Source organism: Lissotriton vulgaris, chromosome 6 (assembly GCF_964263255.1).
Source record: "Lissotriton vulgaris chromosome 6, aLisVul1.2, whole genome shotgun sequence".
Lineage (NCBI taxonomy): Eukaryota > Metazoa > Chordata > Amphibia > Caudata > Salamandridae > Lissotriton > Lissotriton vulgaris.
In genome coordinates, this window is record NC_141694.1 from 245,281,277 (window position 1) to 245,306,864 (window position 25,588).

Here is a 25,588-nt window from a genome sequence, read left to right on the forward strand (position 1 = left end):
CGGAATTGATTGCTCTCACTAGAGCATGTGTGTTAGCAAAAGGGAAACGTGTGAATGTGTACACCGATAGCCAATACGCTTTTGGTGTAGCGCATAGTTTTGGACGATTGTGGCGAGAGCGTGGTTTCTTGACATCGCATGGTATGAAGATACAGCATGGCCAGCTTGTGAACGATCTTTTGGATGCATTGACTTTGCCTACACAAGTTGCGATTGTTAAGTGTAGTGCGCATCGTAAAGTGACGGATGATGTTGGTCGTGGTAATGCGTTTGCGGATGAGATTGCTAAGGAGACTGCCCGGAACCTTAGCACTCGAATGTATGTGACGAGTTCGGTTAGGTGGCCTACAGAATCAAGTATGTGTGAAGATACTGTTGAGAGCGTGAAAGCAATTCAGAATGAGGCCACCGAGACTGAAAAGATGAAGTGGAAAGAAAGTACGGGAAAGTTGGATGCGAATGGTTGTTGGATTGATTTGTCGGATCAGAAAAGATGGATGTTGCCTGATGCGTATGTGCTGGCCGTTGTGACAATGGCGCATGGGTTAGCACATATTAGCGCGAAAGGTATTTGTAAGTTGTTGTCCCCGGTGTGGAAGAATGATGGCATTACGAAATGTGCTGAACGTCTGGTGAAGAATTGTATGGTGTGTATGATGTACAATCCTGGCAAAGGAACCCCAACTCCCCCTGGCAGTTTTGCTCCTCCTTCGTATCCCTTTGAGGTGATTCAATTGGACTTCATCCATATGGAGCGATGCAATAACCTGAAATACGTTTTAGTTGTGGTTTGCGCATTCTCCCGATGGATCGAGGCCTATCCCCTCAAAGACAATACTGCTTTGTCTACTGCGAAAATCCTACTGAAGGAATACTTTCCTCGGTATGGAATGCCTAGAGTCGTGTGGTCAGATAACGGAAGTGAGTTTGTTGGAAGTGTGATGAAGAGTGTGTGTAAGGGCCTTGGAATAAATCAAAAATTCCACAGCGCCAATCATCCCCAGTCAGCTGGATTAGTTGAAGGGTACAATGGCACCCTTAAGCTAAAACTAGCGAAGATTCAGGCTACGACTGGTCTTTCGTGGCCTGACGCTTTACCCTTAGCATTACTGTCAACTAGGGCGACTGTACACTCCCGAGTAGGGCTTAGCCCCTATGAGATAGTGTTCGGCCGTCCTGCGAATGTGTGGGGGGTTCCTAGGCCAGGAATATTCACTGATCTTGAGTATCCAATGTTGATTGATTATTTACATGACTTGACTGCTAAACTGAGGTTAATTCACCAACAGGTTTACGACGCATTGCCGACGCAGACGGAGGGTCCAGGCCACCAGCTCCAGCCCGGAGACTGGGTGGTAACACGCAACTTTTCACGCAAGAATAATCTGGACCCAAGATTTACCGGACCTTACCAGGTGCTCCTGGCCACGAGGACTGCCGTTCGTCTTGAGGGGCGCAAAAATTGGGTGCACGCTACGCACACCAAGCGAGTCCCTATCCCTTTGCTGGCAGACCCGTGGGTAAGGAAAGGCATTGCGTCAACAGAAACAGAAACATTGCCGGCGTTTGTGCCTTTCAGCGACGCACAGCCCGTTGGAGAATCCTCAGCGCAGCAGAAAGCCACTGTTGAAAACTTGTTAGCAAAAGACTCAAGACCAGAACAATCAACTGATCAGCAGGACGCTGTCTCTTCAACGGATCCTTTGTTCGACGAGCAGACACGTCCCGGGAAACACAGATATTCTCTGCGATCTCGCACTAAGGACAAATAAAATTCTTTTTTGCTTTGCTGAAACTGACAACTGCATTATCCTCGTTTCCCGTGATCAGTTTTGAACATTCGTATCACTGTGAATTGTGTACATATATATATATATTGAGCTTCCTTCCTTGTATCTTTCTACTTCCACAGCCGAGAGACTTTGTGCTTGTATATACATATTGTGTATTGAAGGCCGTAGGGCCGCGCGCGTACTTCCTTCTGGACAGTAGGTCTTGACGCTAGGTTAAAGGCCGTCGGTTCCTAGGAACTCCTGGGGATTGACTATTGCTGCACAGAACGAAGTGCGTCAAGAAACGTTGCGGACGGTCATAGGGAATGGCATTCTCGAAGCTGAATGATTTGGAGGGGGCTCAAGTCTATAGATTCAAGCTGCAGCAACTTAGTCGTACTAAATGTTTCATATTTCAATTGTTTGTATTGTTTTTGACTGCTTCTGCATTATTGGCGGGTGGGGTGTATTATACGATGTCCTATTTCTTACCTGCTACACCTACTCCTACTCCTTACCCTAACCTTACCTCAACTGTTTCTCCCCATTCCTTTCACATGTTACCGGAACACGAGCAGGCTAGACGTGTAGAATTCCGCAACAATTCCTTTATTCAGCTCCTTCATCAGCATCAGTTAGTAGTTAACACTACCAATTGTTGGGTGTGTGGGTTGATGCCACATACTACGGATAAGGGAATTCCGTATCTGGTGTTACCGTATAGTTCCCAAGGGTCAGCTCGAGCATTTCAAACAATGTTTCGAAGCGCACTGGGTTTCCACCCCATTAGAGAACCACGTTCCCCCTACTCTGGCCCTACCTCGTATCAGAAGCCTTTATCGATAGCCATAGAGGACTTAGATAGTGAGATCTATGATCCTTCGCTTATCCCTGAAGAAGAGGTACAAGCCTATAAGGTCCTAAGTAGAGGTGAATATAGTGTGTTCACTAGTGAAAAGCAGCTTAAAAGCTCGCCTCCAATATGGGTTGTACCCCACACTGGTAATTTTTGTCTTATGGGTCGTGGCCGAAGATCGCAAGCCCGACTTGGAGCAAGTGCTTGCACTGAAAATTACATTCTGCCGATGTTCTCGTCCCCTGTGTTTCTGGCCGCCAAGGGTACATACTTTATCTGTTATGATCGTGCATACACATGGTTGCCCGCTGACTTCATGGGCTCATGTTTTATTGCAAATCTGTTGCCTCCGACATTCACTGTAGATGCCGATTATCATAAGACTAGAGTTGTGCGAGGCGTAATTAGCGAAGAGGATACTGCCGGTCAAGAGGCAGGAGACTTTTTCAAGGGTTTCCTCCCGTTTTGGGGACCTATGGTTAATAGTAGGAACCTGAGACAGTTGACTCGAGTGGTAGAATCGACAGCTAATATTACTGCCAGTGCCCTTGGTAATATCACCACAGAACTTCAGGCGGAGAGACTTATGACGTTACAAAACCGTATGGTTTTAGATGTCATCTTAGCAGATCGTGGTGGGGTATGTAAGGTGATCCATTCGAGCTGCTGCATTTTCATTCCAGATAATGCTCCCACTGTCTATCAAGCCATCTCGAGGTTGCATAAGATCTCCGAATCCATACACGTGGATGTAGGGGATTGGACGCTACTTGGATGGTTTTGGGGCCTGATGTCGACTTGGGGTTGGAAAATTCTGATGATCATCGGAGTCGTGGTAGTGTTCCTGTTCACGTGTTGCCTTTGTGTGCAGTGTGGTCCTGCCTTATGTGGCCTCTGTGCTGCAACGTGTATGAGACAACCATCTGTTACCAAGGGGACTCGGTCGGACAGAGCTATGCTACAGCAACATCTCGATGGTCTGATGAATATCGAATATGATTCCGACTAGTGCTTGCCTACATGAGGGCAAAAGGAGCGTCTGAGGTTCCGTGACAATTGTAAGTGGTGTTTTTTAACTCGCACGAATATGGTCGAGTCTGGTATCTATGAACCGCAAATGACGAGTTTAGTAAGTGTGCGCAGTTTCGCTGTGCTAACTTAAACCGTTCGTTTGTTATGTGGGTTTTTCATCTGTACCCACGGGTTCCATCTTAGATACGGCATCCATTTTGTCTCTTGCCCTCAAGTAGCCAGCGAACGGACGTAGTCCGCTTCGCGACCCTGGGACTCCCAAGATATTTGCGGAAGACACATGTTCTTTGAAAGTGTCTTTATGACGAGGGGGTTGCTACTGTAAGGCAGATGGCGCCGCTCGAGGCTCATCTTGCCGCACGGACTTATTGTCTCAGCCGTGCATCTCATTAGGCACGTCCCTTTGATGCCTGTATCTCGTGTTTCCCGATACCTCCCCTTTTACACCCTTTCCGATCTCCCCACTGTCTCCGTCTTCCTCTGCACCTGTCTTCGTTCCTATTTCGATCTATTTTACTGCTGATTGGAATTTACTAATGGTGGGAAGATGGTTTTTACAGTTGGGAACCACCAAATGTTTCCGCACTTATGTTCCGGACCTCGTGTGTTTCAAAGTGACCAAAGCGACCCCTCTGGGGGATAATTGTGGGAACCGGGTTGTAAACTTTTGTGTTCAATGTTATCCTATGGGTAAGAACTGTATAAAAGGAGCGATCCACAGAACCAATTTGAAGCAGTCTCCCCGAACTACACTCGATGTACTTCCTGTGATTTCTGTGTTCCCTGCAGCAAATAAACCTTGAATCTTTGACGCCGAAGGAAGTGTCCCGTGTCTCTGTGACTTGTACGCCGGAACAGGTTACCCACGAAGGTTTCAGGTGTTGTGCCCTGGCACCGCTGGGTCTTAAAGAACCCAGTCCTTCACAACCACCCAATCTCCCAGCTCAGAGGGTACAGCGATGAGAGCGCTCACCATATACTGGCTCCATACACGCTCGGAAAGGAGGACAGAAAGTGCTCACCCCGCGCTTATCTTTAAGACAATCAAAGGCCAAATGAAACACTCACCAAGTGCTAGTTGCGGGTGACTTGAGAGGCCGGACTCAGGGTCCCATAGCCAATTCTAGGCAGTCACAAGTTCGAGGAGAATATCTGGGGGAACCAAAGCAGGGAGTCAGGCAGCAGGTGTCAAGGACCCCACAAGTCTTACCTGTGACCTGTAAGGCAATCCTGCAGAGACGACATGGACCACCACTTCTGGCTCTGTATATGTACAACAAAATCAGCAAGGCAATTGGCAAAACAAACTATGCGCTCCTGCGCGTTGGCAAAGTAATTGGAAAACAAATTCAGCAAGGTATTTGGCAATGCGCTCCTGCGCGATGGCAATGTCAATGCACAACAAAATCAGCAAGGCAAATGGCAAAACTATGCGCCCCTGCGCGATGGCAATGTCAATGCACAACAAAATCAGCAAGGCAAATGACAAAACAAAGAATAGGCGCACCCAGGTAAGCCAGCAAGACTACCGGTGCAGGTAAGGCAGGTCGTCCTGAATATAGTGGTTCCAAGATGGCTCTAGCGAGAGCGCGTCTCGGAGCGGTCTGGTACTCACGCTTCCAGGAAAGACGGGCTTGAGAAGCTAAGCGTGGCAGCGTTATGAACATCTCGGTGAAATGCTGGCAGGAATGCTGGTTTGCGGCTTCAGGAATCCAGAATCCAAAGCGCAGAACGGGCGGAAACCACGGTTCTTAAGTGGTTTCCCCCGGAAGCGCTTAGACGATACCGGCGGCCTCCGGAGTACAGCTAGACCGCTGACTCCCTTAAACCAGAAACGATGAATGCCCACATCACCCGAGTACGGAGTTGAGCCTTCTCCGCCTGCAGCCAGGAAACGCTGCCTCAAGGTAAGGACGGAACATGACAGCAGGCCAGCACACTAGTTTGCTCAGTAAAGTGGCAGTCTCTCTAGCAGCCAAGCAGGCCAGCCTGTCAGCACAACAATGGAAGGTAGTCCAAGTGGTGATCTTCCTGGCAGCACCGTAGTCCTCTGGTGCAGTATGTAGAGCCAGCAGTGTCTGTTACAAGTCCCACGCAGTGTTTAAAACCATGGGGTCAAAGCCCCTGTACTCATACCCAAAATGTCTTTGATATAGGGGGAACTTCAAAAGAATCTTTAGAAGTGCACAACACCCCCTTTCAACTTAGCCCTTGGCTCCAGTCGTACAGTAGGGTGTAAATCAGCACTTTGTGTGATGTCAGGACACTGCCTAGACAAACGAAAGTGCGACCTCCTCCCTCTCACCCAGCCCAGGAAGACCATCAGTATACAAATGAATGCAGATGCAACCCTGTCACACCTATCCCTCCCTGTGTGATGGCTGTGTGGAAAGTATGCAGAATGTGTAGCTGTCAACCAGGCTCAGACGTGGATAGGAGTCAGGCTGCAGAGCACAGTCATAAGCGCAAAGTAATACCCACTTTGTAAAAGTCAGCAAGATAATCTAGTCATCACATTTGTCACAAATATTGGTTAAACAGCAAACCATGAAACAAATTATGATTTGGAGTATTTATTTACTCAGTTATTCTTATAGTTTCAAAAATGGTAATTTGTATCTTTTTAGGGTGTTCCGAAGAAGGGAAACATAAATATTTAGACAATTAAACAAACAATCAACACTGGTTTTAAAACGAACACATTACAATGCACATTTACAATACGTAAATTCAAAGCCAGTCATGGTTTCAACAAAGAAAAAGAAACCTAATGGTAATCCATTAACCACATTAAGATCCACGTTGAGGGGTTGCTGGCAGTGGGAACACATTTTATGTATCTAGGGATAGTCTTATTTAAACAGATAGATATTCCCTAAGATAAGATTCAAATCCAGTAAAGGAATCCCACTGTTGAAAAGGCGCCGACACGTTTCGAACCCCAACACCTTTGGTGAGGTTCTCATCAGGGCCGTGACTGAGTGTTAGCTAAAAAATGAAATAAAATGAAGTGCTAGCCCTCCCCTGTGTTTATAATGTGATTTTAGACCAAAACCTACTAATAGTACCTGTGATTAGTAATTTGAAGTAGCCTATGTTGATATTTCTGTAAACACGGCTTGAAATGTCTTTGTTCTACGAATTAAGGAGTAAAATGTGTTAAGAATACATCTGCCTAATGCAACTCGTTAGAATCAGAGGCAGAGCAACACTGCCGAGAGCTTCATGACTTAACTTAGCTTAACAATGGTAAATGTAGATGGAGGTTATAATTCCAAACAGAGTCAATGTCACTAAGTATTGTGATTTTCTGCAAAGAATAATGAGAGAGACTTGAGGCGTGTGCGCTAGTTTTCTAAACCACTGGGACAAAAGCCTCACAATAAATCGACTTACTCGCTCGTGTGTCTGTTGCAATTCATCGGCAGTACCCTGAACCCTGAAAAAAGGGCCAGGCCCAACACCTTCTATTACACCTGCTACTAGCTTTTGGAATAAAGCCAGATCTTTTTCACTTGAAAAACATTGAAAAATGATCAGCACATGCTTGGTGGTCTTGAGTTTGTTATGGCCATAGATGTGACATCATAATGTTGGGCAACTCTTACCTTAAGAATGGTAACTGAAACTGGCTATGAGATGAAATAGATTTGTATGTCCAGCAGTGTAATCCCCAACCCCCTTTAATAATATCACAGTTAATGTACTTGGTTAATAAGCTGAAGGTGAATTCATTTCAATTCTAACAATAAATTAAGGTATTCCAAAATCCGTAATAGGATATAGCAAGTACTGTTCGGGTTTGTTAAATTACATAGAAAATGACAGAATATAATAACCTTTTCTTAAATAACCAGTAGGACTGGTATTTGTAAATTACAGTATTTAGATACTTTTCATATCATAAAATTAAATTAAAATGTGTTTTTCTTTGGCAGGTAACCCAGGCTTAATTGGATTTTACAAGACATTCATGCAAACTCTGTACAATGGACTGAACCAGCAACATCCAGTATGGGGTGTAAGCCACGCTGGGCACTGTGGACCCCCAAGTGGCATGAGCATGACAGCAGGTATAGTATATTACTTTATAATTAATAAAATTATAAGTTCGCCAAATTAAATGTTTGGAAACAAAACGTGACAACTAAATCCAAGGTCAAACAAACTGCTACAAAGATGGATCAACAATAATGTTGGTTACTGTATTCACAGTACGGAGCAGAAGAGAATAATTACGTGGTCAAAAGGTCGTATCAATGAATTTCTACAGCATCCATATAGGATTGATTTTGAGTTATGTGTGTGGTCATACATTTGTTCTAAGATTAAAAATATAGGAAAGGAAGTATTTTTACAATCTGTTGTTAAATGTTACATATTAACTAATGTTTATACTTGTGATATAGTGCTGGTGAGAGTTGTCCAGTTCTACCATATATTTAGAGCTTTGCTATGTAAGTAAAGCTTTACATTGTTGGTACTGCATGGACCACATTTCTGGGATGAGCCTTCTAGAACAGGAACAAGCTCTCTTTCACAGGAGATCCCAAATTGGGACTCAACTGACAGAAACCTTGTATTGTATTATAGCACCTCAGTGGTACATTCCTACCTCTTCTCAAGGCCCCAAAGCACTTTGCAAATAGCCTTATCAGTATTTAATATTTCTGTAGTGCATGGGTGGAAAAAGGGTGTTGTTTGAAGTGAAATGTACTAAGGGTGAGTTTTGGTTTTGAGCCAGAGGCCCGACTTGTCAAGCTGGAAGTTACGTGTGTCTTACCCATGTGTCTGTAGGTGAAGGAGTGACAGTAGGTCTTCTTGTTGACGGTCCTTAAACGTCTCGCCATCATCTTACCTGCTGCCTGGGGGTCACAGAGGTTTGTTGCCACGAGGAGCTGAGTCACAGCACTGGTGCCTGCATAGCGTTTGGTGCTTGCACGCGGACGCCACATTCTGCTGCATTCTGTTGGGTCTGCTGCAAGGAAACTACAATACCCAGAAGCCCATGCGGTATTCTCGCTGTACATCGCAAGAGTGAGCACCGGGAGGTGCTCAAAACAGACACAGGGCTTCCGCAGCATGGGACGCACACGGGCCTCCCCGGGCAAAGCCCGGGCCAAGGGCGGGCCCATCCGCGCCCGTCAGAGCCCAGAAGAGGCCGGGCCACGTTACTGACATTTATTGAGGCGATTTGTAAGCTTGATACTCTTTGTTTGGGACCCTTTTATTGTAAGCTAGCTGGGGTTCTGCCACTGTGTGGCTCTGAGGTACTGAGTTCCCATACATATGAGCAAAAGAAAGGTGGGAGATAGGGTGGTGGGCACATTAGATGCTTTCCTAAATAGAGCCAAATCTGTTCTAATGCATCAGATCCAGGCAACCGAGCGTAGGCTCTCGCTGGAACCAGCACTATCTAGGGAGTCTCCTTGCCCAGCCCCCAAATACCCCAATCATTGCCTAGTACCGATTTAGCTTCCGACACAGCACCCCCCAGTTTGTTATGTGAGGTGTCTATGTCCCCCACCCCGGGTACCTCGCAACTCCAGCTATGGTAAAGACTAGGGGGAAGACATCTATGAGGGGATAAGGGGTTGAACCGCCTACTAAAAAAAAAGAAAGGTTGATGTACAGCTAAACAAAATCCATTGACCGCCAATAAAGAATCTAGTGGGGTATACGTCTTCGGGAAGCCGGGGGTTAATACCTTAGATGCTAATCTCGCTGTAAACACATCACCCACATTATTAGCTTCCCAATCTAAGCAGGCAACTTGCACAAACATTCAGTTCAATCCGGAAGATTTGTGCTTATTATTAAGAGAACAAATAGCTGCCCTTATTGATCCAATACTCAAAAGACTAGACTGAGTTAATGATGGGCTTGATAAGATCGAACAACGCCTATCTTGTAGTAATCAAAGGAATCTTGCCCAATCTACCATCCAGGTTAATGGGGGCGGGGGGTCCAACACGCAGCTGGGAACCATGGCAAATTCCCAAATAAGTGCTGACCAGGCACAACCGGTGATCAGTACAGACTGTCCTCCATCTAGTTTAAACAATGATGCTGCTGTACTGTTGGTGCAGCAGTGTGGGGTAGAAGGTAACAGGAGGCGGGCTGAGCAAGGTATAGAAGGGGGTTCTAACATGCTACCTAGTCTCCATCTCCCCCCTGAAGCCACGCCCTACACAGTTATCTTAGCCAACGTGCCCCCACTTCCCCCGGGAACTCGAGAGCATTGGTCAACACTTAAAAACAAGGCTCTCCATTTCCTGAGCAAAAAGACAGGCATTAGACAGGAATTATTCGACGAATTCAAAATGGTGCGACAAATTAACTGGGTAGGCCACTCATATAAATCTATGGCTGGCGATTATGTGGTACTGAATTTTAGGTCACCCTCTTTGGTACAATACATTTTAGAGATGGCTGGGCACTATCCCCCTGCAGTAGAGGAAATCAGATTACTTCCACTAGGGTTCTTCTACAACCCACGGACGATGCCTAGAAATAAGGAAGCGTGGGACTCTCGTAGGGTTCACAATTTGTTCGATAATCCGATTCAGACCAATAATCATTTTGAGTCACTATCAACTCTTGAAGAAATCGACTGACTGAGTGGGAGTGACACTATACAGTGGGTTGTAGGCAGTGAGGTTAAAAAGATGATAGATAGGAATCCAACAACTTGTACCTGTAATAAACTGGGAAGTGGGAGTGCTTCCCCCGGGTTACACAGATAGTTGGTACAGGGAATGCCTACATGGGTAGTGAACAGAGGAACAATCTCACTGATCTTGAGGTTCAACCTCTTAAGAACCCCTAGTACAGGTCAACCTTTAACAACTGATGTGAATATAAAGGAGGTTATGATCAGCACTGCGGGTGAGGTCCTAGTTCTTCGAGACCATTTATGACTCTATCCTCTTGGACTATAGCGGGATTAGAATCAAAATCAATGTCTGCAGATTGGTCATCATATATAGAGTGCACGGACTTATGGGCTTTCCAAGAGACATGGTCGGCAGAAGGAGTTTTTCATGTAGGTTATTTAAACTTCTTTAAAGCAGCGACCAAGGGACCAAGGGGTAGACCAGTTGGTGGGTTGACTTGTTGGGTGCGGCAACTTGAGGGGATTAGGGTGGATGAGGTAACTATCGATAGCCCAGATGTTTTGGCCATACGGGTCAGCTCACCAAAAGGCCTTGATATGATCATATACAATATATATTCGTGGGGGCCAACCGGGCGGCAGGAGTTCAAATGTTATCACAATTTCGGAAAGTTATTTGTCACAAGAGGCAAATATTAGTAACCATATTATTGCTGGTGATTTCAATACCTGTTTTGAACCCCTGGATTTTGAAGATGGAAGGCTCAGTGAAGATGTGGATGCATTTTGGGGCATCCCTCACTTGGACCTCCAACCCATAAGGAAATGGTCTGAGGCCGCACTTCAATTGAAGGGGTTGTGCTTGGAAAGGGGCCTAAGGGCGGTTAACGGAAGGACGCAGTCTGATAGGCAGGGTGCAATGACATTTGACAATGGTAGATTTGATAGTCGTATAGATTACATACTTGTCAATGTGGAACTGTGGCCCTCGGTTATAGACATAGAGGTTCAGAGTCGGCCAGAAAGTGACCACAACCCACTGGTTTTAAGAATTAACAATAGAAGCTTTTGTAGCCTTTTACAGAGGGAAGGTGATATTCATTTAGGAATGGTAACTATTACGAATGATTTAAGAAGGGTTCGGTGGGCAAGGATAGCTAACAACGATAGAAATGTCGCACAGATTAGGGCTATGGTTTCGGGTTCTCTGACAAAAATTCCCGATTGTGAGACCCAGGAGGCGTCAAATGCAAACCTATCGGGTGTTCATAATGAACTCTTCAAGGGCTTGTTTTTTATCAATGAAAATTCTCGCAAAAAAATTAGTCCATTGAAGCCAAGCTTGTGGTATAACAACTCCTGTAGACAGGCTTATAAAGCCCTGGTGGAAGCTATCAAATCAAGGTCACAGGTTAATATCAAGCAGTGTAGAGCTAAGTACAAAGCTTCACAGAGACAAGCTAAGAGAGAATGGGACGATGATCGATGGAAGGACTTGTTACAGGCATGTAATGGGAGAAGCATGACCCAATTCTGGCACCTATTTAAATGGGGGAACAGTCCTCAGTCACAGGCTCCGAGCAATCATGTTGAACCTCCGCAATGGTTGCCATATTTTGAAACACAGTTCAAGGCAGCCCTTGGTAGTGATGAAGCTGTCCCGTCTATCCTATCTGAAGAACCACTGAAGTTCACATGTAGAGAGGTGGAGTCTGTGTTATAAATAATCCCGAGTGGCAGGGCCCCGGGGCCAGACTGCATCCCTGCAGATCTGTTTAAGCAAGACCAAGATCTATGGGTCCCATATATAAAGTTACTAGCAAATGCCATACCCAGTGGAGCCCTACTCCCAGCATCCTGGTCTGGAGAATAGATCATACCGATTTATAAGAAGGAAGATTGCTCTGCTCCAGCACATTATAGACCCATCAGTCTAATCAATGCTGTTCAAAAGATCGTAGCGAGATTGGTACTGGGGAGGATACAGGGATGGATGACCGAAGCCGACATTTTAACACCTTTACAGGCAGGGTTTCGGTCACATACAGGGACCCTTGACCAGGCCTTCAGATTTGTATTAATATACTGGAAGGATGTGGTTTTAGGGGGGGGCATGCTCTTTGCGGCATATGTGGACTTAAAATCCGCTTTTGATCTCGTTCCAAGGGTAAAACTGTGGAAAGCATTACTGAAAATGGGGATGCCCAAAGAGTTGGTTACTATTTTGGTCAAAATCCATGAATATACTTATGCGCAGGTTCGTTGGGGCAAACCAGGTGAGGTTACAGAAAGGTTTGAGGTGAGCAAAGGCATTCGACAGGGGTGTGTGGTGGCTCCCACCTTGTTTTCTCTATTTATAAACGGGGTGGTCCAATACTTTGTAATTCACCCAAATGATGCGCCAATGTTAGCTGGCATGAAAGTGCCACTGCTCATGTTCGCGGACGACACTCTGCTTATATCCAAAACGAGACAGGGACTGCAGCTGGCACTGTCTCGTTTTGAGGTGTTTTGTCGCGAACATGAGCTCGTGGTCAATGTAGGGAAAACCAAGTTTATGGTGCTCCATGGGTCAAAGTCAGTTAAAGCACAAATTAACATGGATGGCGATCCATTAGAGCAAACAGATCTTTTTACCTACTTGGATGTTAAATTTTATTGATAAATTAAGTTGGAAGCCCCAAGTCGAAATGCTAGTGCTGAAACACGCTCAGCTAGCCGGTGCCCTGATTAAGGAGCACAGGTTATCCCTAACCAAGCCTATTGCCCCCATTGTCAAAATATACCCAACTAAATTCTGCCCAGCCATCTTATATGGTGCCGAAATTTGGGTTTTTTATAATTTATCTCCACTTTCTACAGCCCAGAACAAATTTATGAGATCGGTAGTAGGCTTGCCTCAATCATCCCATCGAATTCCATTGCTTCTTGATCTTGGTTGTGAGGCACTTGAAGAAGTTGCACGCTATAGACCGCTGGCATTCTGGAGGAGTCTCTGGATTACTCCGGACCTCTTCCTGTATGCCAAAGGCCTGATGGAAGTTAGGGGGCTAAGTCGATCTCACAATATCCCATGGTTGACCGAAATTAAGTCCCTGCTGACTGACATGGGGATGAGGAATCTTTGGGATCATCCTGAAACTGCGGAATTTCCATCCAAAAGGTCCTACAAAGCAGCGTACTGGGAGTTGGTCAAAGTTAAGAGATTCTCCTCCCATACCCACCAGTCACTGTCGAGTGATTTCCTTGACATTACGGATTAACTCCTTTTGGAAGGGTACCGGGACCTTATTACGAAGTCACACGATCGCAAACTTTACCATCAGTTTAGGGTAGGTACATTACCCCTACGATGGTTTACTAGCAAATGGAATCCTGCTAGTAGCGATAAGTGTGCATTCTACCAAGATCATATTGAGAATATTGCTCACTTTTTATTTGTATGCCCTGTTTATCACCAACCGAGGAGCACCTGGTTAAAATCAGTATGTTTGCGCATGGGAACTAGATCGGCGATGGTTGCAAGGAGAATATTGAAATCTGAAACTTCCCACCTCACTGTAATTGGAGTAGCAAAGTTCTTGAGCTGGGCGTGGGTCCTACGCAACAAATACAGGGGGGGGGGGCAAAGTAGCTATGTAAAGACCTAAGTTGGGCCCTTGAAGTCAGGGGTAGGAGTTGGTAATACTTTATATTTGAAGAGTACACACCCCTTGCAAAATTAACAGATGTATTAAGTCTCTATGCTGGTTTATACATTTAATCCTTTTTTAGAATTGGTTTTAAAATGTAAATATATATATTTATTTATTAACTGTTGTTGATGTGGTATAGTCATATGTTTTAGATTTCTGGAAATGATGGTGTATTTTAAAGTGAATTAAATTTGTATTAATGGATATTTACTGTCTTTTATGATGAAGAATCGCAATAAAGACTTAATGAAATGAAATGCAAGTTGCTTATGCAAGCCAAACAGGATTGTGACCTGAGAGTCACTTGAGCCCTGGTTTAGAGAAAAGCCAAATCCTTATTTCTCTTCTGAATTCTGAATGTATGTTGATGGCCCTTATCCTCTTCTGGAGTATATGCTAAATCTTGCGTGTCCATTAAGAAAGAGCTGCCGTCAATGCCATTTTTTTTGAAGAGGGACTTATTAGGTTAAGGAATTTGTTTTTGAGTTCTCCTTTGTTGCAAAACCTGAGTTTGGATTCTAAGAATGTTGGTCCCTCCCATGAATTGCCTGGTGTACAATGCAGAGCGCTTTGACAGACATTCTTCTTGCCACTGGCATCCAGAGTAGAGCTTTGCAATGTGAAAGTAATGTGGTCCCATCTGTTTAGGTTAAGGACGTGTCCCACTGCTGCACTCTGTATTCTTAAAGCTTGCTGATTAAGTCCTAGTGCATCCTATGGAAAGTGCAAATCTCTGGTCCAGACTGGACATTATTATGGCCAGTGATGCTTGTATCTTGTGTGAGAGCACTGGATAGGGGAATAATGTATCTATAATATACAGATTGAGTCTCCTCTCTCTTTGTTGACTTGCGATTTAAGTGAAAGTTTTGAATTTATGATCCATTTTTTCAGTTAACTTGATCAGGCTAGTATTTGTAAGGTTGAGCTTTTGACAGAAACCACAGATAATTATTTCAGTTTTTGGTGAGTTAAGTTTGAGGTGATTGTTTGATATCGGGAATTTAACAGGCACTAGCTGTTCGCCAAATATTGACTTTTGAAGGTTGTTTCACTTTTAATATGTTATGAACATCATTAGCATCAGTGGTCTGTGAGGTTGAATGACTTCTTATGGTCAGGTTGTTGGCCTTACGGCCTGCACTGCTACGTTGCTGAGGATAGGGAACTATTCTGATCAAGAGCCTCACAAATAGATAAGAAGTTAACCTTCAGTAGCATTCCTCCTCCTGCAGGCAGCTCATCTCTTGAAATAGCTTGCACCCACGGCCTGGAACTAGAAAGCTTTGTAGAGCTAGCAGGGGTTGTTGAATGCATGGTCCCATTAAAGTAGTCATTCAGTTCTCCATGATACAGGGTCCATTGAACTGTAGAACTGACTCACCTAACCAATATTATGAGAAAAGCAATAAAATGGAGAGGATGAGAAATTTGCTTGAGGAAGAACAGATTTATAGGAAATCCATTGCTGTAGGTGATCCACTTTTTCTTAAAAATTACATCTTCTGAGGAAGTCTTGTCTTTTGATTGGTATAAAGTGTCGGGAAGAACTCGAAATAAAGCAGGATTTTAAGAAGACGGTTTTGAAGGACCACTCGACCAATGCAAGCCTCACCCACCTAACATTCAAACAGCCTAGTTAGTGGTTAATAAAGGACAACTTTGCTGCTTGATATATGTCCACACAAGCAAACTCGCTCTATGGTTCTGATGTCACACTTTGGCCTTCTATGGAATGAACACCAATGCCTTCTATGAGCTTATAAATCATAAAAGAAATCATGTAAAATTCATTCACTGAGAGTTAATAATTGCTCTACAACAGACTGGAAGAACTTAAAGAGCCAGGAAAGGGGTGTAAAATAAGAGGAGCGTTTTTTACGGCCTTTATTAAGTGAACATGGTTTGCAGTGAGTCGAAGTGACAGTGTCAGAGTGTTCCGACGCTTTGGAGGAAATAATAAGAAACCTGACAACCATGGTGTGTAACCTTGGGATAGCTAGGAGGAGATTATGGGCCATATGTATCAAGCAAATTTTCATTCGCAAACGCCGAAATTTGCTGAATTTCGGCGTTTGCGAATGCAATTTTGCCAAATGGTATGTCTTAAGCAAAATAAGGAATCGCAAAATTTGCGATTGCATTTAAGAAATCCCAAATTTTGCAATTTGGCCTTAAGGAATCGCAAATTACCACCAACTTCAAGTTGGTGGTAATTTGCGATTTCTTTGAAAAATTCACTTTTTTGCATTTTTCAAAGTGCAATGTGAAGCACATACATGCCCTTAGGGCATGTATGTGCGCCACATGTGCACCCATGCTTATTTCAGTGGTGCAACAGGGTGTCCTTTTGATACCCCTGCACCCTTGAAATTGCATTCTCAATTTGCGATTCGCTAATTGCAAGTTGAGAATGTCTTCCCAGTCATTCCTATGTCCCTCTAGGCCCATAGGAATGAATGGGGAGGTATTCCTTAATTGCGAATCACAATTTGCGAATCGCAATTCAGGAATATGTAGGATTCGCAACATTTATTGCAATTCTTACATACATAGCATTTTGTGATTCTCAAATAGCGATTCGCAAAAAATCGCTATTTGAGAATCACAAAATGACTTTTTGATACATATTGCCCTAAATTCAGAATGATGTGAGTGGAAGGATGGCTTGGTACAAGTTTAACAGTGAGCTGAGACTGGGGACATACCGAGAGTGCCAAACATAATATTTTAAGCGGGGTGTGCTCTATGTGATGCCAATGCAAAGGTATAGGAGTCCTGGAAAAAAATCAGGCTTATTCTGGATGCAAACAGCCCTCACCAGAATGTTGTACATTCTTTGTAGATTTTCAGAATATCAGCATGGTTGATATAAATAGTACTGGCATAATAGAGTGTGGTTCAAAATAGAACTAGCCATAGTGGATACGTGATCAGATGACAATCAATCAATCAATCAATACATTTGTAGAGCACGCTACTCACCCGTGAGGGTATCCAGGCGCTGAAGGGAGGGGTGCCGCTACTGCTCGAATAGCCAGGTCTTGAGGTGTCTCCTGAAGGTGAGATGGCCCTGGGTCAGTTGTAGGTGTGCGGAGAGTGAGTTCTATATCTTGGCTGCCAGGTAGGAGAACGATCTTCCTCCGGTGGTGGCTCTGCGAATCCGTGGGACGGTGGCGAGGGCGAGGCTGGTGGAGCGGAGCTGGCGGGTGGGGGTGTAGAACGAGAGGCGGTTGTTGAGGTATTCGGGGCCCATGTTGTGGAGCGCTTTGTGTGCATGGGTGAGCAGCCTGAACGTGATCCTCTTGCTGACGGGGAGCCAGTGCAGGTTTCTCAGGTGGGAGGATATGTGGTTGTGGCGAGGGATGTCGAGGATGAGTCGTGCTGAGGCGTTCTGTATGCGCTGACTGAAGGCGTTTCTGGAGTTTGGCTGTGGTTTCTGCATATAGGGCGTTCCCGTAGTCCAGTCGGCTGGTGACTAGGGCCTGGGTGACCGTCTTTCTGGTTTCGGTGGGGATCCACCGGAAGATCTTTCGGAGCATGCGCAGGGTGTTGAAGCATGAGGACGAGACTGTGTTGACTTGCTTGGTCATCGTGAGGGAGGAGTACAGGATGAATCCTAGGTTGCGTGTGTGGTCCGTGGGTGTCGGTGCGGTGCCCAGCGTCGTGGGCCACCAGGAGTCGTCCAGGCGGGTGACATAAGAGAAAGATTTGTTTTGAGCATCCAAGAATAAATGTAGGTCGATTTATGGTAAAATCTAACTGAAACTTTTCTACCTGCTGTGATAGGAGTGAGTGACTTGTAAAATTTCTGTGGCCACTCTGTAGAGTTTGAGAGGACCTCAACACCACCAACCTACAAGATCTCAGTTGTTGGCATTACATTTCAGAAAAAAGTTAAGCCTATAGGAACGGATGATTAACAGTTGCTGAAAGGGGCCGTGGTTGTGGCACAATGATGATTACGATGAAAAAGGATTTCTGTATAGCCTGTGTAGCAACAGAAATTGAAAAGATAGGGGTAAATAAGTCAGACAAAAGACTGAATAATATATATTTGATAAAAAGCAGGTGAAAAACCTCACTCTGTCAGCTCTTATCACACTTTGAAGCACATAACTATTCAACTTAAAGTAGTTTATTTGGAAATGGCCTTGTCTTTTTCACACTGGCAAAGATCAAACAAGGGTCTGTTAACACTAAGCACCCTAGACGGGCACGTAAAATCTTGTGATCCTCTTATGTTAAAGATTTACCTTACTTTTTAATGAGATAAGGGGGTGGAGAGAGCATGATCATATTGATCTTTGAAGTATTATGAAGCTCTGAGACCACATTTGCAGAAAGGAAAATCAAACTTTTAGGTTTGATTGCCTTTGATAAAACTGAAACCAATTAGGTTTATCAGCCTAACCTCAGAATGTTAGCACTGAATATGTGTATTTGATCCAGAGAGGTCTCTCTGATATAAGTCTGTGCACCGCAGGTGTTGAAGATGTACCAAGATCAAACAGAGGCTGTGTTCTCTCAATTCTCTGAGGGTGGACCTGAAAAAGGACACAAAGGTCTTGGTAGGGAAGTCTGATTTGAGCAGTCTTGAATGAGAGACTTGCAGTAAAGTTAAAGAGGAAGTGCTACAAAGAGGGTTTAGGTTTGGTACTATTTCGGCCACAGTTGTGTCTAGGGAATTTTAAAATGACTGGCTAGTACACAGGATAAAACAGCATCTCACCACCAGCACATCAGAACATCCCTAGACACAAAAGCACATCTGAAGGAATAATTCTGGTTAATTGCTAAGGAAATGAACCTGAAGGACTCCTGATTTCCACTAGCACCAATAAACTGCAGCTGCTCTACAAGGGCCATCTGACTGGCCTCCTTCCCGCTCTACCTCCAGCAGCTAGGGACACATGCTCTTTTCATGCCCTTGACAGTAGAACATTTTTAAGTATGCACAAGATGATAACCTACCTTTCAAACTGCATTGGCTTCCAATACAGCAGCATATGGAATTCAAGGCTTTATGCCTGGTTCACAAGACACTATATGGCGGAGGGGCAGCCGACCTCCGTAAATTTTTCCATTGGTACATTCCTACAGGAAGCCTCAGATCCTCAAACACGGGACGCATCTGTATCATCAAAGTCTGTCGAGACAGATGGGGCGGTAGGAGTCTATCGCACTGTGCAGTCAGGCTATGAAACCAACTGCCTACCACCGTGAGACTTCAACCAAACAGGCTAATGTTCAGGAAACTGTTATAAACGTGGCTGTTCCCCGGAGCATAAAATGGACGGCATAGCTGTTTGTAATCTCTCTCTTGTATCACTTTATTTATTTATTTGTGACATTTGTAAAGCGCACTATTACCGTACGGTGTCATGGCACTATCTTGATAGCTCCTAAAGCTATATCCCCGCAATTAGTTTACAAAAAGCCATGTTTTTAGCTTTCTCCGAAAGGTCATCAACTCAGGGGACAGTCGGAGTGCCACAGGAAGAGCATTCCAGGCCACCGCCGCCCCTCGGCTAAAACTCCTGCCTCCCCAACACACTTTCCTGATGCGTGGGGTCTTGATCAATCCCAAAGTGTCTGACCTCAAAAGTCTACCTGGTTTGTACAGGGGAAAATGTTGCCCCAGGAATGCTGGGCCTATACCATGGGTCGCCTTATAGACAATACACATGCTTTTGAATAGGATCCGCTTCCTTACTGGCAACCAATGTAGTTTCACCAGTTCATGGGAGATAGATGCAAACTTAGGCAAGCCTGTAAGTAGACGCGCAGCTGCATTCTGCAGTATCTGTAACTTGTCAAGTATTCCCTGCTGGGCTTCAAGGAGCAAACTGTTGCAGTAATCCAATCGTGAGAGCACTAAGGCCGTCACAGCTGTTTTTTGCATTCCCCTGGGAGAAACGGAAGAACCTTCCGGAGGATTTTCAATGTCCAGTGGATAGATGAAGCCAAGGCATTTACCTGAGGTCCATAGGAGAGTCTATCGTCTATAATGACCCCCAGGTTCTTGACCTTATTGACAGGAATAGGAAGACTCCCCATTTCTTCTGGCCCCCAACTCGGGCCCCAAAAATTGACCGTAGAGCCAAACAGTATCACTTCGGTTTTAGCCGAATTGAGTTTTAAACAGTTTCCGGACATCCATTTGTTCACAGCCTTCATGCACTCCTGGAACCTGCTGGCCACATCAGTCTCCCTCCCTGGTAGCAGTGACACCACAATATGTGTGTCATCTGCGTACGATGTGAGTTCGAACCCATGGGAGCGGATGACTGGGGCCAGGGAGGAGACATAGACATTTTAGCCATATTTTAGACATAGACTTTAGCGCCAAGACGCCTCGGCATTCGAGGGCTCTATAAACTTTATTCTATCCTTTTGAATATTCACAAATTTTTAGGTATGTTGATCTTACCCTCCACCATGGAACACACATAATCAGTCCCTCTTAGGTGGGTTTGCTCAGGTGTTAATATAACAGTATAGAAGTAGGTTTTCTCTTGGTGTTATACTATGTTAAGAAAATCCACATATGAATGTGCATTTAAGATTGTGAATACCAAACATGGGATATACTTATTAAGAGACATAATTTCACTCCTAATTTCGACTTGGGGGTCACAAATATCTTTGTGAATTTAGCCCTGTGTGATTTACTGAAGATATGTAGCCAACTTTTATTCTAATTGTGTCGTTAATGAACCACAAATTAATCTTCTGCCTATTGAGAGGGCATTAAGGACCTTTTAAAATTTCCTGGTAGTTCCAGGGTCCATTGGGTATGTTTTATAAAGCCAACTCTGTGAAAATTGGGTCTTGAAAGATTTGGGTTACACCCAGAGGAACTAATGTCAACTTCAAGGGCAGTTTGAAAAGAGACCTATTGGAATGTTGTCCTTGAAGACATTTTTACAAAAGAGTGGGTGTCTGGTCGAAAACCTTCTGAATTTCAAATCCACCCCCATATACTAGGCCATCGTGGCCTTTGTTTCATCCCCAGGCCAAAATCCTTTTTTGCAATTCAGATATGGCACCCTTGACACTAGATCATTTTGCAAAATGTGGTCTTGTGTGGTGGATGTCTCGGACATTTGCCCTGCCTGCAAGCAAAGGGTTGATGAAACGTTGGTTGCATCTACTGGTTTATGTGGCACAATGCACATACATATTCATCCAGCACATTACTGCATTTATTCTTCGATTGTCAAATACTTGAACGCATTATGCCCCTGTGGTGCTGCATTGTGTTTTGCAAACATTCCTGTAATTAGCAATTGTGCCCGAGTGCATCCAAACTCAAATAAAATAAAGGGGGGCCTATGCGACCCAGCACTAGGTACAGAAATGAGTTATATTTCCAAACAGTAAACTTTAACTTTGCTAATGCAGCCAAGCACAGTGCGACATGGTCATGAGCAGACAGTCAATATTGCCCCCACCCCCCCCTCGCTTCCTGTACCCACTCCTGTCTCCCACTCCACCACCCGCTCAGGTGTCCTTCCCCCCCGTCCCCACACGCCTTCAGCTCCTGTCAATCCCCTGTCTTCAGCTTCACGCTTTGCATCCTGCAAGTTGCCATGTATGGTGACTGTAGCGCGCATCCCCTGGTTAGCTGAGGTCCCGCCTAGCCCTCTACCGTTCCTTCAGCAGCAGCCACCCTGCCCGACTGTAGATTATGAAGCATACACTCCCAGGTCTCTGCCATAGGCTCCCCATGGAATCCCACTGTTTCCTCCCGCCGTATAGCGGTCCATTCCGCCCTAGCCCGCACCTGAAGGGACAGGGTCCAAGCCTGCGCGCTGGGTGGGTCCTGTGCCTTCCATCTCTTAGTGAGGAGACGCACCGCCACCACCAACCCCAAGTCTAGGAACCGGGATAATGCTTTATCTTTCCGGGGCCTCTTAAATAGATGTAGAAGGAATTCAGGCCAGTTGCATGGGATGATGCGCCCGGTACATTGCGCAAGGAGCCTACCGATGTCCTTCCAGTAAGTGCCCAGCCCTGTACATCCCCACAGAAAGTGCAGTATGTCAGCATCCACAGCCTCGCATCTGGGGCAGGCCTCGTCCGCCCTGTGAAAATACCTATTAATTAAGGCTGGAGTTAGGTAGGCCCTGTGTAATATGTAGATCTGAATTTGGTGAAACCGCATGTTCCGGGGGATCCTCACAGGACTCTTGAGGACTTTCTCCCATTCTTTATCTTCAAAGGCCCGCCCCAGATCTTGCTTCCATTTGCCCCGTAAAGCGTCTAGGCTTATTGCTGTGTGCACTCTCAGCGACGCAGCGAACCACTTAACCAGGTGTCTCCCCCTTCCCATGACGTGCAAATATTGTATGGTAAGGTGCTGTTCGGGCTCCGTCGCAACATCCCCCCATCCCTTTGCCATGCGTGCCAGTAGGGAGCAATGCAGGAGGAACCCCCTGGTGGAAGCCCCTCGTCAGTGACCAGTGTCTTATATGGTGTCAGCTCCCCATCCCTGTATAGGTCGCTTAGCGTCTGTATCCTCATCATGCCACCTCTCTAGCATAGGACGCGTAAGGACCCCCCCTACTCCCGGTGAGCCCTCCAAGGGTACCGCCGGCGCGTATGGAAGGACTGCTCGTGTGAGTCTCAGCGTCCTGCGAAAGCACTGATATGCCACCGTCAGCAGTAGCGGGGTGGGGCGCGCCGGGGTGGTCAGTGGGTGAAACAGCACTTGTATTTGCTCCAGTGTGTATGGGGGGTCCCTGGTGGCCGTGTCCTCTCTTCCCCTGTCTGCTAACCAGTGAGCAACCCACTGAAGTTGTGCAGCGAGGTAGTAGTGTTCAAAGCAGGGGGCAGCGAATCCGCCCTTATCAGTGGGGAGGAACAGCTTCCGGAGCGCCAGCCAATGCCTGGAGGAGCCCCAGACGAAATCATGGAGGATCCTATTTAGCGTGGTAAAGAAAGAAGCCGGCAGAAACAGAGGTAAGTTAGTGAAGTAATAGAGCAAGCACGGGAGCATGACCATTTTGGCCAGCGCTACTCTACCCGTGGGCGTTAGCGGGACCGTGGACCAGAAGCTAATCGGTGACCTGAGCGCGGTCACTGCGTGGCCTAGGTTCCCGTCATATAGATCGGCCGGCTGGCGATAAATTTGTATTCCCAGATATTTAAATGTGTCCGCCATCCATTGAACTCTTGTGCCCGGCAGCCTTAATCCCGGGTCCGCCACTCCATTTCTAAACGCAAAGAGGCCCGACTTGCCTGCGTTGACCCGGGGGCCGGAGAACTCTGCGAAGTCGCTTAGGAGACGGTCCAGACTGCCCGAAATAGCTCTTACATCTCTGACAAAAACTAGTAGGTCGTCAGCATAAATCGACACCTGGTGCACACCGTCCCCCAGCGGAACCCCAACACCCAGTGTCTGTCGCAGGGCCGCAGCCAGGGGTTCCATGGCAAGCGCAAAGAGCAGCGGGGACAGCGGGCACCCCTGCCGGGTGCCCCTGCCCACCGCCTCCGATACATAAGGTCCCAATCTCACCCGGACCACCGGGTCTCGGTATAGAAGGCCCACCATCTGTAGGAAATCGGCGTCAAGCTCATACTTTTCCAGAACTGACTTCAGATACCCCCACTCCAGACTGTCGAGCGCCTTTTCTAGGTCTAATATTAGGCATCCTGCTTTAGGCCAGTCCTCCGTTGCTCCCGCCGCTACCCTGAAATACCGTCTAAGGTTCAGCAATGTGGATTGCGCCGGTACAAAGCCATTTTGGTCCGGATGCACCAAATGTGGGACAACCGGCGCCAACCGCTCCGCAAGGATTTTGGCGTAAATCTTGTAATCCACATTCAGCATAGCTAGTGGGCAGTACGAGCCTAACGCTGTGGGGTCTTTGCCAGGCTTGGGAAGTGACACTAGAAAGGCCTCTCGCAGAGACGGCGTGAGCCTATCCTCATCAATCGCTGTGTTATATAGTTGGAGAAGCCAGGGCGCCAGAATCTCTCTGTTGGCCTTGTAGTACTCAGCCGGTAGGCCGTCTGATTTCCCTGTTGCCAGGGCCTGAATCACTTCCCCGACCTCTTCTAAGGTGAGCAGGGCACAGAGTGTCCCGTTCTGGGTGTCAGTGGCATTGGGTAGCGCCACCAGGTCTAAGAACTCCTCCAGCACGTGTCTGGAGCCAACACCCCGGGACGTATACAGGTGCCTATAATGTGCAGTCATCGCTTGATGAATTTTGCGCTGCGTGTAGACCATTTCCCCTCCCCCCGCACAAATGGCTCCCACCAGTGCTCCCCTGTCTGATCTTTGCACCAGCCAAGCCAGCAGCCTCCCAGCCCTGTCCGCCTTGGCATCCGTCCTGGCCGTGTGTGCCGCATAATTATGGCACCTTAGCCGTTCCATTAAGGCTGCATGTTTCCCTCTCAGCTCCTCCAGCTTGATCGATTGCCTTCTGGCTCCTTCGCCCTCCCTCTCATATCGCAGGAGCTTTGACTCCAGCCTGGTCAGGGAATCGGACACTGTCTTGCGAATATTCCAGGTGGCTCCGATACAGTGCCCCCGGATGGTCGCCTTATGCGCGTCCCATTCCAGTAGTGGATCGGCAGTCGTCTCTGCATTATCCTCAAATTACAACAGAATGGCTGTGCCCAAGGAGGAGCGAAACTCAGCGTCCTCAAGGGCGGCCGGTTGCAACTTCCACATGGGTACTGGCGGCCTGCCCGCATTCCAACAAATCTGGAACAACAGAGGGTTATGTCCTACCTAGGTATGTCGTCTCGGCCAGGAGAGGAAGCCCACTATGCGGTCTAAGCGGACATGCAGGCCGTGAACCGCTGAATAATATGAGTATATTCGATCGGTGGGGTTTTGTACCCGCCAGAGGTCATATATCTCCCAATGGGCAAGCCAGTCCTGCAGCGCCTGCGCATTTGACGTCACCGGTGCAGAGTGTAGCGGGGGGAAGGACCGATCAATACCATGTTAAGATCTCCGCCTAATAACCATGGTAGTCCCGCGTATGAGTGGAGGACTCGATTCAGATTTTCCAGAAATGAGTGTTGGCCCGTGTTGGGGGCATACAAGGAGCCCAGTAGTACCAGCTGCCCGTTACTTTTCCCCTTCGCCAGGGAGTACCTGCCTTCCTGATCCACCTGTGCCTCTTCGCATACAAACGGGACTCCGGCCCTGACCCAGATTAGCGTGCCGCGTGCATGCGCTGAGTACTCCTTGCCGTATATCTGGCCTCTCCATCTCCTACGGAGCTTTCCCAAGTTCTGCTCGGGACAAGTGTCTCGTGTAACAGCTCGACCCCCACCAAAGAGAAAACAGAGTAACGGCACGCTGGGGTGTGCATACCGCAGATGTTCCACGTTATGATGTTAGTGTTTGCCATTGATAGTGTTGCGTTGCCTCCTTGTGTGGGTCAGAGGGTGGTAAGGGTACCAAGCGCGGCCGGCGGGCCGGTGCTCAGGGAGCTCGTCTGCATGTCGCTTCTGCATCTTTTAGCTACCTGTAAACAACAAAACATGTGGGGCGATTACCCAACGGGGCATTCGTTCAAACGAACAGTGTGCCTGTCCCTCAGTGGGTCGTGCTCTCAGCGCAGTGTTCGCTCAGTGGGTTGTGTAGCCAGCA

General features: G+C 46.5%; 1 protein-coding gene across 2 annotated transcripts in view; it reads left to right on the top strand.

Moving 5' to 3' along the window:
- LDAH (lipid droplet associated hydrolase) overlaps positions 1 to 25,588 on the top strand; it is a 1,359,976-nt gene that overhangs the window by 144,880 nt on the left and 1,189,508 nt on the right. For both annotated transcript variants that reach the window (XM_086926275.1, XM_086926276.1), the window contains exon 3: positions 7,599 to 7,733. In XM_086926275.1, coding sequence (XP_086782401.1) covers positions 7,599 to 7,733 — 135 coding nt within the window. The remainder of the gene's footprint in view (positions 1 to 7,598; positions 7,734 to 25,588) is intronic.